We start from the raw sequence: 18,390 nt of genomic DNA on the forward strand, positions 1-18,390 counted from the left end.
ACAAATATGTCTTCAGAAAAATTTCTAAATGAAAATGAACAAGATAAAAAAAATGAACTGGACAAATAATGAAACTAAGAAAATCTGGATTTGAATCCTAGCAAGAGGTATGATGGCATGATATCAGATGAAAGAAATGCAAATCAGTTTCAGATTTTATCAGGCAACAGTTTTGCAAGTACAGTGCTTACGAAGATCTAGCATTTCTTCTATATATTATATGGTGTTTCTTTTTGCAGTTAAAATGTCATTTAGTAAGTAAGGTGAATCTCATAGAGATAGCAGCATGGTCACTTTCAAATTATTACAACCGTAAGTATGACTCATCAAAACCTGTCGCAACAAGTTAGAGTGCAAAGAGCATAAAAAATGCTTGAACCTGATTTCATACTTATAGATTGATGAGTGATATTCAAATTGCATTCAAGGATTAGCGTTATAGGAATTTGTATTTAAACATGTGTCACAATATATAGATTTTTTTTTTTTTGATAATAGACGTAGATAGTGCTTGCAACTCAAAAAATTTGGCTTCTGAATTATATGAATAGTTATTTTCATCATAGTTTATGCTAGTCATAATATATAGCAACCTTCTATATATATATATATATATATATATATATATAGGGTGTGCGTAAAGTCCATTACACCTTTTAAAAATGTATAAAAATCAACCAATTGGTGTAAATAAGTTCTGTTTTGTGCTGAAATACTTATTATGACATAAAGGTTTTTTTTTTTTGATGAGTTTGAAATTTCAGTTATAGAATTTGCTGTATCACGAACAACTTCAGATAATGCATAAAATGTGACATAAATAGTGTGGATGGTACAACAGGTCAATCAAGAATTCATTGTCAAATTGATTGTATAAGATAGACTCCTGTTATGACCAGCTCTATCTCTAGATTCAAACCCAATTTGATTTCTTTTTCTGGTTGTGAAATTTATTTTGTTATGTCAAAGACAAAAATTAGACTTCAAGTGTAACCAACATCAAGGAACTGGAAACAAGAATTGGGGAAGTGATGGACACTCTTCCTCGATAGATGTTAACTGATACCTTTATTGAAATTGAGTATTATTTGCATATGGCTTATATTATAGTGCCCTTACAAAGGGTGCTCATATCGAAATGTAACACAAAATGAAATAAAAACGTTGCACTGTTTGCATCACATTTTGCATCATGTAAGGTTTTGTGATGCAGCGCCATCCATAAGAGAAATTTTGAAGTATTTTTTTAAGTTATGGGGAAAAAAATAACTCTATGCCATGAAAAGTAATTAAATAAAAGAATTTCAGTACAAACCACACTTGTACTAAAGTATTTATGATTTACCAATGACACATAAATTGTATGTCAGTTGGTTAATTTTTTTTTATTAATTTTTAAACACACACACACACACAATAATCCAAATAAATAAAAATATTATGCAGTACCAATAAGTATTATACAATACAATTTTTTTTCCTCCTGCAAACCTAACAGAATCCAGAGTTGACTGATGCTGGTCTCTACAAATGCAGTGTGAAAAATGTTGCTGGTGAAAGCAATGCAAACCTGACCCTGAATATTGAATGTAAGTTGTTTTCTAAAGCAATTTTACTTTCTTTGACTCAAAAAATAATTGTAATTATTAATATGATAATTATTGCATAAAATTTTGTATTGTAAATTGTGTTATTGGTATTATACTAAAGACTGTTTAATAATTATAATTAGTTGATACAGAATGTTTCATCCACCCTCAGCTTCTAATTTTTACATTTAAAATTCAACTGCTAGTTATAATGTGGTAAAATTTGCTACTATTTGTATATGAGAATCATGATGATATTGAAAATTGTGCTATAGTCTCTCAAATCCATGCATGGTATGTGTACAACAGGACAATTCTGTTTTTAAATGTTAGTTGCACAAATTTGGGTTTGTTGTCATAACTGTTATAATGCACCCGAATAATAATTCATGTTTTCTGGGTTTGATTACTCAAAATCAGTTGATCGTAATTACTGTACACTGTGATTTGTTGCTCACAGGAGAAGTATAGCATGGAAAAATATGCTAATCATGATCAATTGCATGATTAAAGGCAAAAAAAAAAACACCTGCAAATGCTTTTATTTGAGATTTGGTTGAAAAATAGGAAGTTACGAGAACAGTGTTGTATGTTCATGAAGGAGGATGTCCAATACTGCTATCTTGCACTATGAATCCACAGTCAAAAAAGGTGAAACTTCATCAAACAAAAAACATGAGCCACTATCACAGGTGATTGAGCATCATCACAACGTTGTGGACATGAACTGAGATGCAAAGCCCAGGTCTGCACAGTTAACATTTATGGGCAGAATTCTCAAAATATATATACATGTCTATGCAAGGACTAGAAAGAGTGGGAGGTTGCCTTCAATAATGCCACCATGTTTCTCACATATGAGAGTATGTCTGTAGAAAATTTTGCTATATTATTACTATTGTTTAATTTTTGAAAGCTTAAATATAAGACTGAGAAAGAATAAACACCATGTGTATATAAACATATTGCATTTCACTTTGAAGGTCTGTTAATTTATTATACAGTTAAGGGATTCCAAAAATGTTAAAATTTCAATATTAAACATTTATAGAAACAAAATTATTTTTTTTTCTTCCTCTATTTATTAACAGTGGCGCCAGTCATAAGGGAGAGGCCAAAAGTGATACGCCGAGAAAAGCAAGAAAAAATTGTGATAGAGTGTCATGTGCAATCGAATGCTAAACCAGAATGTGTCTGGTACAAGGAGAATTCCATGATTAAACAAGATTCTCGGCATCAGGTTCAAGTGAAGCAAGTCAAGAAAGGAGAATATGCTGTGATGTTAGAGATTGACAAACCGTCCATTACAGATAAAGGTCTTTACAAGCTTCAAGCTAAAAATGAAAAGGGTGAAATTGCATCTGAACCCATTAAAGTAACATTAGATGGTAAGTCTGTCTCTTTTAACCTAACAATATTCAATTTTTTTCATTGAAAATTTTCATGAATTTACAAAACAGCTACAGGTATAATCCAAACAAAATCACATTCAGTAACTGCTCTAATTTATTTATTATTATTTAATTATTGTCAAACTAATGCAAAATGCAAGTGCCCACACTTCGAACAATTTTGAACTTTGCACTGAAAAATCAACCACTGAATGAAAGGGGCCATTCAAGTATTATGTCATGATTGATGGGGGGGAAGGGGGTTTCAGATTTGCTGACTTTTGATGACAAGGGGGGGGGGTTTGGATAATGCTTACGTCATTAACCACCCTTTATGAAAATATGAGTTAGGATTCAGAGAGGCAGAGCTGATGACCAAATTTTGGTGGGGGGGGGGGGTAAAAAATGGCTAAAAATTTGCTTACGCAATACTTGAACGGCCCTAAACGTTAAAATTAAAAAAAAAATACACCCACATTCTCTGAAGGGTATCTAGGCCCTTTGTACATATAATTTGAAAATTTTAGGTGGAAATTTAGTACATAAAAAAAAAAATTTTGTTTGTCCCAAATTAGGTGCAGGTACCCTAACTTGGGAAAGTATAGTTTTTGCTTGCTGTTTCATGTTTAAGTGTCTTAGTTTTAAATTAGGACCACTTAAATCAGGGGTGGTCATTTGGTCAGCCTTTTACCAAGCCATCAAAATTCTTTTTGATGCTCATGCCACTTTATGATGCTCATGCCACTTTATGAATTTCAATACACAGACCATATGAACCATTTTTGTGAGACATGAGCATTGTCTCCTTTCCTGCAAAATATTGTTCAGTTTTCCTCTTATTTTCGGTAAAATTTTGAATTTGTCACTTTTAAGTTCTAAATTATTTTTGTCATAAATCTGATTATCGGAATGCAGGTTCTGTATGTAGTACGCATATTAATAGTAAAAGTTAATCTTTTACCTACAGCATGTTGGGCATAGGCACCAGAACCTGGAGACTCAGGGTGCTTCCTTCCCTCCCCTAATAAATTTTGTAAGAGGGCTTCTGCTGACATGGAAGACATGGAAATCACGTTGTTTTCCCCATGGGGATGATTCTAAACCTCATGCACAAGGGTCATCCAGCAACAATGCCCAAAGATGAAAAACCTCATTGAATAGAAGCCATGACATAATTATTATTTCAATAGTGCTTACTACATACCAAATATAGGTTTGGCAGCCTGCAAGACCATCATTAATAAGAAAATTTTTTTTATAAGTTGAAGAGAATTTCTTTTTCATTGCATGAAAAATGGAATAGAATTTCTTCAATTTTTGAAAAGCTTCTGTCCTATAAAATACGGGACAAATTCATTCTCTTATATTTTAGAGATATTGGGGGGGGGGGGGGGTCACTCGTCCCCATCACCCTTCTCTGGCTCCACCCTGCCCCACCCTTTCTTCAAAGTTTAAAAGGATGAAGAAATTAGTTTCTTTAAACAAAAAAGGGGAAGTTTCTTTTATGCGACCCGGCGTGGCCACACTTCACCAAAGCCTCCTAGATAGAGACTATGGAGCTTCTAGGTAGTAGCCTATCTAGGAGGGTTTGATTTTATACATCAACTTCATTCTGGGCCTGAGTATCTATGATGTAGGCCCATGAAATTCCGAAAAAGTGCTCAGTTGTGTATGTGAGGTTTGTTAGAATTTTTCAGTCCACAGCCACATAACTGTTGAACTCACAGGGGCAGTTTGAGACAAAATCTCTGCCAGTGCAGGACCTATTTTTGGTGCCGTTGCCTTTCCTCGAATTAAAAAAACTTTTGTTTTAATTGCATTGTTTTAATATAGCTAGTTTCTGGGTACAGCAGGTTGTGATCTAATCCGACGATGTGTCCCACAGCAATAGCGTGTTGTGGCCAAAGGTGTCCTCATCTCCGGTATTGTAGCTTGCAAATCCTGGTTCGGTATATTGTTGGCATCCACCTCCCATGCCAGCATGCCCAGACAATCTGATGTACTGGGTACCAGCTGTGAAGTCTGAGGCCTCTGCAGAGAAGTCTACGTGACCACATTCTTTGCTCTAGGAAAGACAACTGCTTTCTTAGGAATTAGTGGTCTGTTACTTAGGGGACATTCAAGTACTACGTCAGCATCAATGGGGGGGGGGGGGGGGTTCCGATTTGCTAACTTGTGATGACAAGGGGGGGGGTTTGGGTAATGCTTACGTCATCAACCACCCTTTATGAAAATATGAAATATTCTTAATGGCATTTTACTCGGTGCGCCAAAAGCGAGAAAAACCTTTCGATAGTTTGTGGGCACTGGAAGTAACATTCCCCCTATTGATGAGTGCCCTACAGAGTGACTTTAGCGATCTCTAAATATTTCGCGGATCCAAGTGATCTGGCAATGTGTCTGGAACTGTGGAATCACGCATCACTCAAGTGATCCGTAATTATGCCACGGATTACTTAACTTTTTATGGGCATCTTTTTCTCAGCCTCCTCATTGGGCATTTTGCCTGTTGTGGCGTTGTATTTGTATTTGTAATCTGGAACTGTGTCGAGGGTCACTTCAGTGATGTAGAACCGCACTGCGGGCCACTTAAGTGCTCCAAAACTATGCCACATGTCACTCAAGGGATCTCTTAATGTGTCACGGATTGCTTAAGTGTTTTGGAACTGTGTCCCGGATTATTTAAGTGATCTGAAAATGTGCCACTGGCTGCTAAAATGCTCTGGAATTGTACCACGGGTCACTAAAGCGATCTGTAAATGTGCCACTTAGTTCATTTTTACAAAATTTGGTTTGAGGGTGGGGGGCATAGGCCTCATCAGGTAATCCCCAGGGCCATATTTTGTCCGCTGGCCAAGGGCCTTTATGCAATTTACCATATATGGCTTAGAAGGTGGGTCACAATAATTTATTAAAAATAAATTTTGTGTTCCTAGCTTTCAAATAGCATTGGAATTAACAGAAATTGATTATAATAACACATATATATAGGTATTTTCTTCCGAAATTTCAATTAAAAAAAATATTTTTTTTCATTAAAAAAATAAATTTTTGATCGTCGGGGGCGGGGGGGGGGCACTAGCCCCTTATGTCTCCTCCCCCCCGCCCACGTGTATGGTCTTTGATCCAAACAATATACATTAGCATTCAGAGGGGTGGAGCTGATGACGAAATTTTGCTGACAAGTGGGGAGGGGGTCAGAGTTTTACTGACTTTTGCTGACAAGAAAGGGAGGGGGCTAAAAAATGGCTAAAAATTTGTTGACATAATACTTGAACGGCCCCCTTATAGGAAAATTCGGAACGTGCCCCTCTATATATGCACTCTGTACTCTGTGCTGTTAGATAATCACATGATCCGTGATAAGAGTTCTTGAGATCCTGATCAAAGTTCATGATAAGATTAAGCCTTCTGAAGAGTTCGGCCTTATTTACTACATTTGGATACCAGTTGAACAGGTCCTGATTAGATGTGATGATGATTAGGCATGCCTTGAATTGCACAAATCCTCCTTTGACCGGTACTCTAAGGGGATAGCGGTCAATAAGACGTAGAAGAGAGTCAAAGGTTAGCCAAGAGTAGAAGTCGTAAATGATATCATCATGTTCCATGTATCCGTCCCACTAGTCACCTTGCATTTTGTGATATGCGTCAGGATAATTTAGTGCAGCTTGCTGATTTTTCAGTACCGGGGGTCCCCAAAGAACGAGACAGGCTGCTTGCCAATTTCTTGGGGTTTCAAGTTGTGCATACTTATTTAAAAAAGTATGGAATCTTTTAGCGCTTAGGCTAAAAAAAGTATCATTGATATCTTTGACACTATACATCTTGAAATCTTTGCTGTATTTCTAGCACAGCATTGCTTTTTTGATCTACGCCTTGAGTGTAAACAGGTGATATGCTAGTTTCTTGCTTTGAACAATAAGAGACTGTTAGACAATGTTCCACGCATCACTTCCAGTGACACTCAGTATGCATATTCTTAAGCTGGCTTAGTCTTTTTTTTCTATTGAAGATGGCATATCCTTGATAATGAAAAGGTCTGGACTCACCTTGCTCCACCTGGAACTCTCGCAATCGTCAAGCCAGACCCCCCCCCTCCCCCGAGTGGTCGTGAGCATAAGGGTTGTTCAGAATGAAGCACCAACACTGTGCTTGTGTGCGTATTTCCAGGTGCAGTCCGATTGCGAGGTGTAGTATTACCTGAGTAATGTTTTTTGTAGGTGCCGTAGGTCCCCAGGTGGTGCTAGAGTTTAGCTGGTGGGTGGGTTGGACCATAGCCCACTAAACAATTGTGAATGTCTAGTTGGCCGTGGTTGGACCCCTTAGATGTATTGCCGGAAGCCCAACTTTCAAGGCAAAGCTTTACACTTGAGCCAACTTTCTGGGGCAACCAATGTTTTGCAGAGAAGCCTCTTGTACTCACCAGAGGGTTGTTTTCTTAGAATAGTTATAGTCCTTGCAGTGTAGTGGTTTTCTGAAAAAGAAAAACATTAATTTTCACATAGAAAATCAGTGAGAAAGAGACAAGAGGTTAATAATAAAATCCAGCTTATTAGGTTGAACTAATAAACTAGATTTTATTATTCAAGAGAGAAGCATAGTATATTTGTAGTTGGATACAAGCCATTTTTAATAAAATACAATGTTAAAAGAGACGTGATAATAGTTCCTGACAATGTAAACAGTTTTTTTAACATCATTGGTCAGTTATTTTGAAAATCGGCCTGATCATGTCCAGAAAGAAGAACCACCTGGGACAGGCATCTTCAACCCGTTGCTCGTGGTGCTCCGTCCAGAGTGCTTGATGCTTGTATCAGGTTTCGTGCTTGCGAACACTCAATCAACAATTACAATTAAACACCTTGTACACATTGCATTCAAGGATTGAAATCATCCTGATTTCATGCATTTGTATGTCATATTTGCTGTAAGGGGTGCTCTTCTTTTGATGATGAGTATAGGCAGTGCTTGCGACTAGAAAAAGGTTGAAGACATCTGACCTAGGATATGCCATGTAGTGCCGAGTGGCGCAGTGGCAAGATATGCTCGTCTTCCACTATGCTGTCAAGGTCCATGGGGTCGAATTCAGCCAAAAGAACATCAAAAGCAAGTTCTTTACTGTTTCAGCCTGGGGCAACCACAGATAGATGTCGCTTTCATTTCCCACCCAACTCCACCTGTTGAAAATTTCCGTGTGGCGATATATGATAGCGAGTTGGTGTGTGTGGTAAAATTGTAGGATATGCCATGTATGTTGCGGAGACCGTTTTTTTCCCTGCATCACTTTCGACCATTTCAGCTTGTCCACTTGGTATTGGCAAGTGTTAAGTTGTTCCTATGATGTCGTCTATTCATTTGCTACCTGTTTTGAGATCTGTAAGAGTCATTAATCCAATGAGATTTAGCAATATGGTGATGATACTTGAAAGGTTATTCAGAGTTTAGTTGCCATTTGGAGTCCTTGACATCCTGTATGATGCTGCCCTTGTCCCAGAGTGCATGCATGACGGGGTTGAAGTGCCTGAAGATGGTCTGTAGTGATGTGCTGCTGAAGAGTTTATTTTGGTCATCCACCACTTAACGATACATGTTGTAGTTGACATTTTTGAAGTATGCTGCCAGGAGACAAGGCATTTGAATCTGTACTGGTCCCAGGTGTTGACCATAGATGCAAGTAATCCTTTGTCAGTAGGTAGCCATTGAGATACACGTTCATAATCTGTAAGGAGTTTACAGGATGATTTAGCTTGACCTGAGTCCATGCCGAAATTCAAAGTGTAGGATTGAATTGTGTGTGTGTATTTTTATCGTAACCAAAATTACCTAATTAATATATACCATTGTTTCTCAAAATGTGCGTCGCACCTCCTAGGAGTTCTACAGCGAGCTGGAGATATTGATTTGTGCACCTATTTATGCTGTGAAGTGGTTCTTTTATAAGTGAAAGTGTCTGCTATGTATAAACTATTTTGGGGTGTCGCAGATGAGACATAAATTGGGCAAGGGAGCCGCGGGTGACAGAAGTTTAAGAACCACTGGTATACATTGTATGTACCGCATGCACTGTATGCACTGCTCATAGATTCTTTACCTAAAAAAATCAACTGTATATACTCAGACTTTCAATTTTTTTCCATCTCAATCATTTTTCATGTATATTTTGTACAGTAATTTTTTTTTAAATATGTTAGTAATTAACTTTTACAACTTGTTTCGATGCCTCCTATTATTTGGTGCCCTGTGCAATTAAAAAAGTCGCTCTGCCCTAATACCGCCACTGGTGGAAAATGCCTTTACGTATTGCAAAACAGCAGCAACTCCCAACTCTGCTTATAAGCTTCCTAATGTATTTAATCTGAGTCGATTCCCATTAAGTTCAATGCAAAGTGAATCATTAAAATGCAGATACCTCCAAACATATAATTATGAGTTTTTTGCCTTTTTGAACTGCAACATTGATATGATACTAAAATTTGTTTCCAGGAAACATAAAAAACTAATAACCTGATAATTTATTTGTTTATATAACAAATATATTTTGTAAAATATATATTTGCTTATATAACAAAAATATTTGTTTATTTAACAAATTAGAGTTTACCATTAAATTGCATATTTTACAATATTTAAAAGAAAATACAAAGAGAGAAAGAAAAAGTTATATATTTGGATGGACACGGTTGAACTCATAATGTGATGTAGAAAGCGGGGATAGGGAAGAGAGAGCAGTAACTAAAAGCTATGGTGACATTTCTAAAAGTGATGCTCATATATCTTCTTATTTCTTTTGAAAAATAAAAAGAATGAAGTATATTGGCCCAACAGATGTAAATATATTTATTAATTAAATTACAAATGAATGACAACCAAATGGCAACCAAAAGTATGAGAAGTTTTCTTTTACATTTTTAGTACATTATTTTTTTTTACTTTATTTTAAATTAGATAAACAAGAAGAAGAAGAAAAGAAAAAGAAAGATGAGGAAAAGAAAAAAGAGGAGGAAAAGAAAAAGAAAGAGGAGGAAAAGAGAAAAGAAGAAGAGAAGAAAAAGATAGAAGAAAAGAAGAAAGAGGAAGAGAAGAAGAAAGAAGAAGAAAAGAAAAAAATTGAAGAAAGGAGAAAGACTGAAGAAAAGAAGAAAGAAGAGGAAAGGAAGAAAAAAGAAATAACAGAGAAGAAAGAAGTCCAAAAGAAGGACATTGAAAAAAAGACCACAGAGAAAAAAGAAACAGAAGAGAAACAATTTGACAGAAAACAGAGTATTCAGAAACAAGAAGAAACTACACAAAAACAGGTAACTCAGAAAAGAGAAGAAAAGACAGAAACCAAAGAAGAAAAGAAAACGACTCAAAGGAAAGAATCTTTGCAAGAAGAGACAAAATTCACCAAGAAAGTAGAAGAAAAAAAAGAACAGATGAGCAGCAAAAAAACACAAGAAGAAAAAACAGAGAAGAAAGAAACAACAACTCAGAAACAGCAGATCACTGAAAAGAAAGAAGCTCAAAAATTGGACCAAAAAATGGAAGAAAGAAAAGACTCTTTGACCAGGACTGGGAAGCTGATTGAAGATAGGAAAGATTCCTTGACAAAAACAGGTGAAGAAAGGAAAGACTCTTTGACAAAACCTGAAGCAAAGAAATGGGGTAAAAAAGTTCCACCACCAAAAGAAGATCTCAAGCCTGGAGAGCTGGAAAAAGTTGTTTTGAAGTGAGATTTGTTAAGGAAATTGACAGATATTCAAAGTGTTACAGATTTCAGGTGCAGATCCAGATTAGGGTGATAGGGGTGATCACCTTTCCCAATAGCCATGTAATATGCAGAGCTCCCACTCTTCCTACTTTTTGGTAAAATGTCTGACTTTTGCCCTACTTTCCAGTTTTGTCCTTTTCCTACTTTTTTTTTATCAAATCCTATCTACAAAATTTGTTTAATTGGTTTTAATTGAGCAGGGAATCATCGATATATTGCCTAATAGTGCAAGTGTTGTAGATTTCAATTAGATTCTGCCAAAGCAAAAATTTTATCGTTTTCAAGATTATTTGGGGAGTGGATGTGGAGCATTTGGTTTACTAATTTTTCATTTGCTTAGTTTGAGAGTTCAACAAGTAGAGTAGTCATTAAAAACTTCTGTCTGGATGGAAAAAATAATTTTATATTTACTTTTCATGGTCTGGACAGTGACAAACATTCAAAATTATGGTGCATTTGCCTAACAAAGCAGTTGGATACATAGGCCTATTCTGATGCTACCCAATAGCATTCAATTTTCTTCTGTATTTTTAGGGCATGCAGAAGCATAAACAATGTTTACAATACTGAGCAAAGAGCTAGAAATGAGAGTGCTTCATTTTTCATAAACGATTACACTGTGAACAAATCCCTTTATAAAAAGGGATGTTAATGCAGTAAAACCATCCGGTTCACCTTGACTTATTTACATTTGAGCTTGTAATTTACACATTTTGCACTGTGCTTGTGAAAGTGGTCTCGAAGAAGCAATATTCTTAAAAAACGTACGTGTCTTTTCTTAATTTGCTGTGCATTGTCGAAAAGAGTTGACAGACTGGACTATGGAAGACTCCAAAAAAAGAATGTAATATGTATTGTGAGGAGAAGAGCATAATTATCTGTGGTTGCTATATATACTCCACTGCTTCGGCTAAAAATTGTTTTTGTAACCAAGTCATTTCCATCATTTTGCTTTGACTTGAGTCAATCTTATAGGATACTGAAATAGTGCTATGAAAGAGGAACCCCACCCCATCCTACTTTTTAGTCTTGCTTTTTCCTACTTTTTCTAATTTTTTGAGTGGGAGCCCTGAATATGAAAAAAATTAGCCAGTCCAATAAAATAAGACTTTTCCTATCCAATTACACGATCAATCACCACTCCCAACACATGGCCCTATATCTGTATCTGATAGCAATGTAGAGCCCTGATGATCTGAGTGTCAACATCTTAAATCTCTCAGCATTGCCACCTTTTGCAAACAAATGCCAATCTTTTACACATTATATTTCACCTCAGCTAATGGGCTACCTCTCAGAAAAGCCAGGTCTCTAAGGAATAATGGGAGGGAACTGTTTGAGAGAGGTTTTACTAGTCAACTGCCCACAGGGGCTGAAACTCCCAATAAATTTTCTTAGGGAATGAGCCCTTCCTGCTTCCCTACAGATAATTCATGAATATGACATATCCCATATCTATTCCTATAAACACCCTAAAGTCACATACCATATTCACAATACATCTGGCAACTTTAGTTCCCCCTTCAAATGTTTTCTGTGTGTATGCGGCTCTGTATCAGTCAAATATGAATTTTGTTTTACTTCATATTGCTGCATACATAAGTTGATTTTTCCTTCAAGTGTGCACTCCTAGAAGTGCAATATGATGTACACATGCTACATTGCTGCAAATATACATACATCTTCTAATTTGTAAAAATAAATTGTATTTCACACAATCATCTTGACTTGTCTTGGTAACAGATCACTTGGACACATGCTTTGCAATTAGGCAGGGTGTACACTGGCATTATGCTATACTCCAAGTGATGCAGCATTCCACTCAACTGGATTGGTTAGAAAACGTTAGATTCGGGTTCTTCTTGACACAGATGCTACTGATCTGAGACAAGTTGCAGGCTGCTTTGCTTTTAGTATCACACTAGTGTGGAATCCACCTTAGGTATTCAAAATTGGATTGTTTGTCTAGAGACGTAAGTGGCGAATGTTTAGTATGAGTTTAATATTAGTTATTTTCCTGGGAGACTGTATTTCCATATCTACTACTACTTACTTAACCGAACATGCACTTTGTACACATTCCTCTACAGAATTTCTAACGAATCACCACATGCTGGAATGTGTGTTCTGAGTGTATGCTTGGTCCTAACATATCTATGTTGTCGAGTTGCCCTTGTTTTGTGTTCATGCTGCCATCTGTTTTCCATTTTCTGAAGTAAAGATGGAAAATTCTTGAATTTTCATGTTTTGTCAGTATTGCGTTGTATGCCTGCCTGCTCTCTGTGGAGAGACTTTTTCAAATGGTAGACCGGCTCACATTCGCATCTTGAAGCTGGAAAACTGCAGAAAACCAGCTTCAGCCGACCATCACTGTTGTCAACAGGGTTCGAACCTGAATCCTGAGGATGAGAGTACAACGCGATACCCACACGACCGCACAGTGGCTGTATTTCCATATCGTAGAATTTAACTTGTCAATTATTTTTTTAAATAAATCTGAACCCCGTACTCAAGAAAGAGTTTTTAGAAATAGAAAAAAAACTGATGCTTGATTGCGATAAAAAGTCAATTTTTTCGATATCATGTTTGATATTCAATGCCTCATGCTTTGTTTTCTCTGTTCCATTCTTATAGGAAGCGCACAGGTGAAAAGCCTGTTTTTACAAGAAAACCAGAGTCACAGGTAAGTCGATTACTTTCTTTGGTAAGTAATTAGGTTTAAGAAAAGATGAATCACAAATTTATTAACATTAGGAGGGTTGTTCAGAAAGTAAAGATACATTTCATATATATGTAGAAAGGTAATATTTTATTGTGCACATTGGCTACGTAGATTTTATTAGACAATGTGTTAATAGCAGACATGATTGTTTTTGTATGCACAAATTTATTTTTTCAGTTAAATTAACATTAATCAAAACATCTAAATTGCTTTCAGACTGTTGATCTTGGCCAATCAGTTGAATTCAGCTGTGAAATCGAGTCTAAAGAGCGAGCTACAGTACAGTGGTACAAGTAAGTTTCAGAATCAGCTTATGATTTTCAATATCATTTTATTTCTTAGTAATTTTTCATTGCAAAATCTTATAACCAACAAATTTTACGTAGGTATAAGTACTTATAAAGCTAAATACAGTAACAAGTGCCTCTCTAAAATCTTGGGTACAATTTTGTACCAATACTGTATGCTCGTGTTAATTGTGTGTGTGTGTGTCACAAAGTGAAGTTTTTGATGTAGACAAAGACTTTCAAAGCTCTCTGTCACTCCGAAGAATGAAAAACAAATTTCCTCTGTAGATTTTTATACTGGTAATCCTTTTTTTAATGAGCCCTGTAGGACACAGAGCCTATTTCTAATCCCTAATAGGACAGAGCAGAGCCCGGTTGTTCTGTGGTTTCATAGCAGATTTTTAACAATCAGTTTTGTAAGTGTTGACAAAAAGTTCAGGTTGATAAAGACAAAATGATTTGTATTTTACCATACATTTAATTCAAAGATTTTGATTGAAATCGAATACATTGAACATTGAAGGACCGGACACATTCCGTTTCACATCTCAGAGAGATATCAAAATGTTTCCTAAGAATGGGTATATCCAGAAATTTATTAATTTATGTGAAAATAACAAAAAACTATTTCATGTATGCAATGAGAAATCTCGAATAAAAATTGTAATCATCTACAGTTAATCAGTCTGAAATCATACTATTGTCCTTGTGTAGATCAGTGTTTCTCAACCACCAGGTCACAGCACAGTTCTGGGCCCCAGGGCTGTCTTAAGAGCATTATGGGGGCCCCCCGGGCCAAATGATTTTCTGAAGCTCTGCGTGGCGAATTCTCTGGAATTTCAACCACATTTCATTTTTGTGAGGCCCCTTTTCTCTTGAGGCCCCCGGGGTGTGCCCGGGTGGACCATGCGTTAAGACGGCGCTGATTGTAAGGACAATCCAAGATGCATTTATTGAGGCGGAAGATTATTGCAAACAGTGTTTGCAATAATTTTCCAAAGTGGAAGTCTTCTATCTGGGGACACGTGGTGACTTGGTGATGTAATGCCACAGGAAACCATTCGAACTTTGAACCGCAGATGCATACGAGAGCTCTCTGTTCATGAAACAAAATATCTAATGTTGGTACTGTACTAAATGAGTAAATAGTTTGAGAAAAAAAATAAGAGAGATTTACTTGAGATTGTGTTACTTTTTTTCTGGAAGTTCAGTAGTAAAGATTGTCAAAATTTAGAAATCATACATTGTATGTTCTCTTCCGGAATATATGAGAGAATGATTCATAGATGGTGGTGTTAGAAAATTTCGAAGAAGTTCTCAAGCCTCTCAGGGAAACAACATGACAGTTCAGAGGTTCTCAGGAAGCCATGCAATTAACACTCCGAAGGACAGTCGAAGTTGCCTCGCTCCGGGGCAGTCATCTTCTAGAGATGCCCATGCCACAGGCTACTATGGCCATGGCCCCCACAAAGGGAGGGGGGCTGACAGGGCTCTAGCCCTGGGGCCCGAAACAGTTCTCATTTTTTGCTTTTTCACGCTATTCTTTACTTAACTACAGAAGGGGCCCGTCTAACTGGGCGCACAAAAGTGACCAGCCTGAAAGCCAGTGTAATCACCGCGGGATGAAATTGCAAACATTTACCTTGGGCGCACTATTGGTACCTCCAGACCAGATGGCAATTACTCCAATGAGAGGGAAGTTTTTCAAAGGGAAAAATTACTATATTTCTTTTGTAGTGTCATGAAGTATTTTTTCCTTGGTTAATGTAGCCCTGTTATTTCTTTAATGACAGAAAGAAAACCCAGACTTTTCAGGGGTAAAGAATGTGACCACCTGCACATATACTCTTTTTCTGTTTGAAATAAGTTAATGCCATACCTAATAATGCTAAAAATGATATTATAAGGGCTTCAAACTGAAAGCCACCTTTCACAATGAATAATAGTTTAATGGGAAAAAAAATTAAATTTTAATTGAAAATTTCCAAAACATCTGCTGAGAAAGAAAAGGGTTTCTTTTAGAAGAATTGCAGCCCGGTGCAACCGCACCTTTTGCACCCCCCCTAAGTCCGGCCCTGAATACAATACATTGAAACGAAAAATCTAAAATGTTAGTTTTTCATGATACTTGCAGATATTGCAATTACAAAAGTTGTTTTGTTTGCTAGGAATAAGAAGCTTATTAATGAACCACTTGAGTACAAGATTGCTTTTGATGGAAAACTTGCTTCAATCACAATTTTCAAGACGACTCATGACTCATCAGCAGTGTATACCTGTGAAGCTACAAACCGTTTTGGTACTGATGAGGTTGTTGCCACATTGTTTGTTAATGGTATGTATCAAAAATTTCGAAATTTGATTCATCAAAAGGTATATGTTCATTCCATTATATTACACTTTCAGCAAATCAGTTACAATAGATTAAGACTTGACAAAGCAAAAAAAAATTTTTTTTACGGCCTATCTAAATTTCTTAGGAGCTATTTTTTTTTCGAGAAAAATAGCCTAAAATAATACTGCTTTTTCTTCATCTTTTCTCGGACTAAGTGATCCCTTTCAGTGTTGGTAGATATTTATGAATTTCAATAATTTTCTGCTGTCTATTAACTATAACTTAGTAACTGCACATAGAAAATTACCGATGCGATACAAATTTTCCGGTGGCCGTGACCCATGAGATTTGTCAAGCCTTGTTTTAAGTCTACACTTTGAGAAATCAAATGAAAGTTAAAGCAGCACTTTGTGTTTCAGAAACAACACTGTAGTAACATATATAAAAATGTCTAACAAAGAAGCAGCAGATTTCAAACTAATCAAAAACCTGTAATTGCAACAAAAATGAAGAGGGAGATTCATCCTTACATATACTTTTTGGTGCAGTAGCTTAAGTTCTTGAAAGTAGAAATTGTTCTGAACCTTACAGCTCCTTTTAGAGCTATAATATAGCTCATCTATATACATTTCTATTCGTTTTCATTAATGTTGCAATTGCTTTATCGTTAAACTTTGATAATATTGCTTGAGATATATAAACTCTGTGTTGTGCAATTAATATTCCTACTGTTTGTTTTTCTTCTTGTAGAACCAGGAATGAAGATTCCAAAGTTAGAAATGATTGAAAGATCAAAAGCTGCAGAACTGGAACCTATGGTCAGTTCTGATTTTTTTTTTTTTTTTTGTGATTTTATCTAGAATAAAATTAATCAATTAAAAAGAAACTTAAATTAAAAAAAATTTTGGCCACCCCTATCCCTTATAACCCCTTCTTCCCATGTTTCCCCCAAGGGTACCTGGGACCTGATAATTAATATTTTTTAATACTATAAATTCACTATAGAAGGGGCTCATAAAAAATTGTGGACTGCAGAGCCTGGCTCCATGGGGGAGGGAAGGCATAACTTAGAAAGTGGACAAGAACTCTTTTTTTTTTTTTACTAAATTCACTAACTGTAATTGAAACTGTGTGGTCATGTGAGTATCAAAAGTGAAATATTGGAAAACCACCAATCAAGGAAGGAATTAATGATATATATATATATATATATATATATATATATATATATATATATATATATATATATATATAACCAATCAAATAACACAAAAAAAGGCACAGATTCCTAACATATTTGGACATTCTATGGGTGCCATTTTCAAGTCAGAAACATTGTCAAAATGAAGTGAATGCCTGCATATAAGTCTGGAGAAAAGGTCTGATTGGTTGCTTGCTAAATGAGACTATTTGATTGGTCTATTTGAACACAAATTTTCAGGAAATTTGAATAGACAAATCAAATAGCTCCATTTTGCAAGCAAACAATCACAAGGTTGCTTCAGACGTAGTGACTCTGCTTTATTCTGACAAAGGAATCTGACTTGAATGAACATAATTCTTTTATGCTGAGCAACCAGGAGTGAAGATCAGCCATTGAGTGAATCATACACGTACACAGAACAGGGAGGGGAGGTTTACGTTTTTTCCTGCCAAATAACACTACAATCTTGGCTCAAGAGGATGGGTGGTTAGAACACCACCCTCCCCCCTCTTTGCGTACGCCAATGGAGTGAATCAAGCCAAGTAGAGTCCTTAGTCAATGTGTTGGGGGGAGGAAGTTATATTTACCTTCTGAAGATGGCACCCATAGTATGTCAAAACGTGTTAGGAATTCATGTAGTTTTTCACTTGTTATTTGCTTTTATGATTGGTACCTTCTTTGATTTATGTCAGGCAAAGGATCATTACTACTCCATATATGTAAACTATACTATTACAATAGACTAATATTGCACACATGCATGAATTAAAGTTTAGGAAAATGCTGTGTCTCTGCTGAGAGAGTTGGCAGACCTACTGCATGATACTTACAAGACAGGAAAAGTCCAGCGTTTACCATACTTCAAAATATAGAAGGCAGATGGCAGCACCAACAAGAACACAAAATGATCTCATATATACTCAGAACACAAAACGATCGCATATGCACTGAGAACACAAATTCCGCCCTGTACTGATTCTTCAGAAATTCCGCGAAGGAGTGTGTGAGGGTGCAGTGCGTGTACGGTTAAGTCATTGTAGTTAAATACCGTTGGATGACTTTTTTTAAAATAGACTTTATTTTATTTTTAAAATTTCACTTTTTAGAAG

General features: G+C 36.2%; 1 protein-coding gene across 2 annotated transcripts in view; it reads left to right on the forward strand.

Moving 5' to 3' along the window:
• LOC149066849 (twitchin-like) overlaps positions 1-18,390 on the forward strand; it is a 303,184-nt gene that overhangs the window by 82,804 nt on the left and 201,990 nt on the right. For both annotated transcript variants that reach the window (XM_089253214.1, XM_089253215.1), the window contains 7 exons: positions 1,499-1,589; positions 2,681-2,977; positions 9,929-10,691; positions 13,368-13,416; positions 13,672-13,748; positions 15,911-16,077; positions 16,828-16,895. In XM_089253214.1, the coding sequence (XP_089109340.1) occupies positions 1,499-1,589; positions 2,681-2,977; positions 9,929-10,691; positions 13,368-13,416; positions 13,672-13,748; positions 15,911-16,077; positions 16,828-16,895 (1,512 nt within the window). The remainder of the gene's footprint in view (positions 1-1,498; positions 1,590-2,680; positions 2,978-9,928; positions 10,692-13,367; positions 13,417-13,671; positions 13,749-15,910; positions 16,078-16,827; positions 16,896-18,390) is intronic.

Source organism: Pholcus phalangioides, unplaced genomic scaffold (assembly GCF_987345545.1).
Source record: "Pholcus phalangioides strain wild (caught in Gottingen) unplaced genomic scaffold, Ppha-v1.0 ptg000032l_1, whole genome shotgun sequence".
In the NCBI taxonomy this organism is placed as follows: Eukaryota; Metazoa; Arthropoda; class Arachnida; order Araneae; family Pholcidae; genus Pholcus; species Pholcus phalangioides.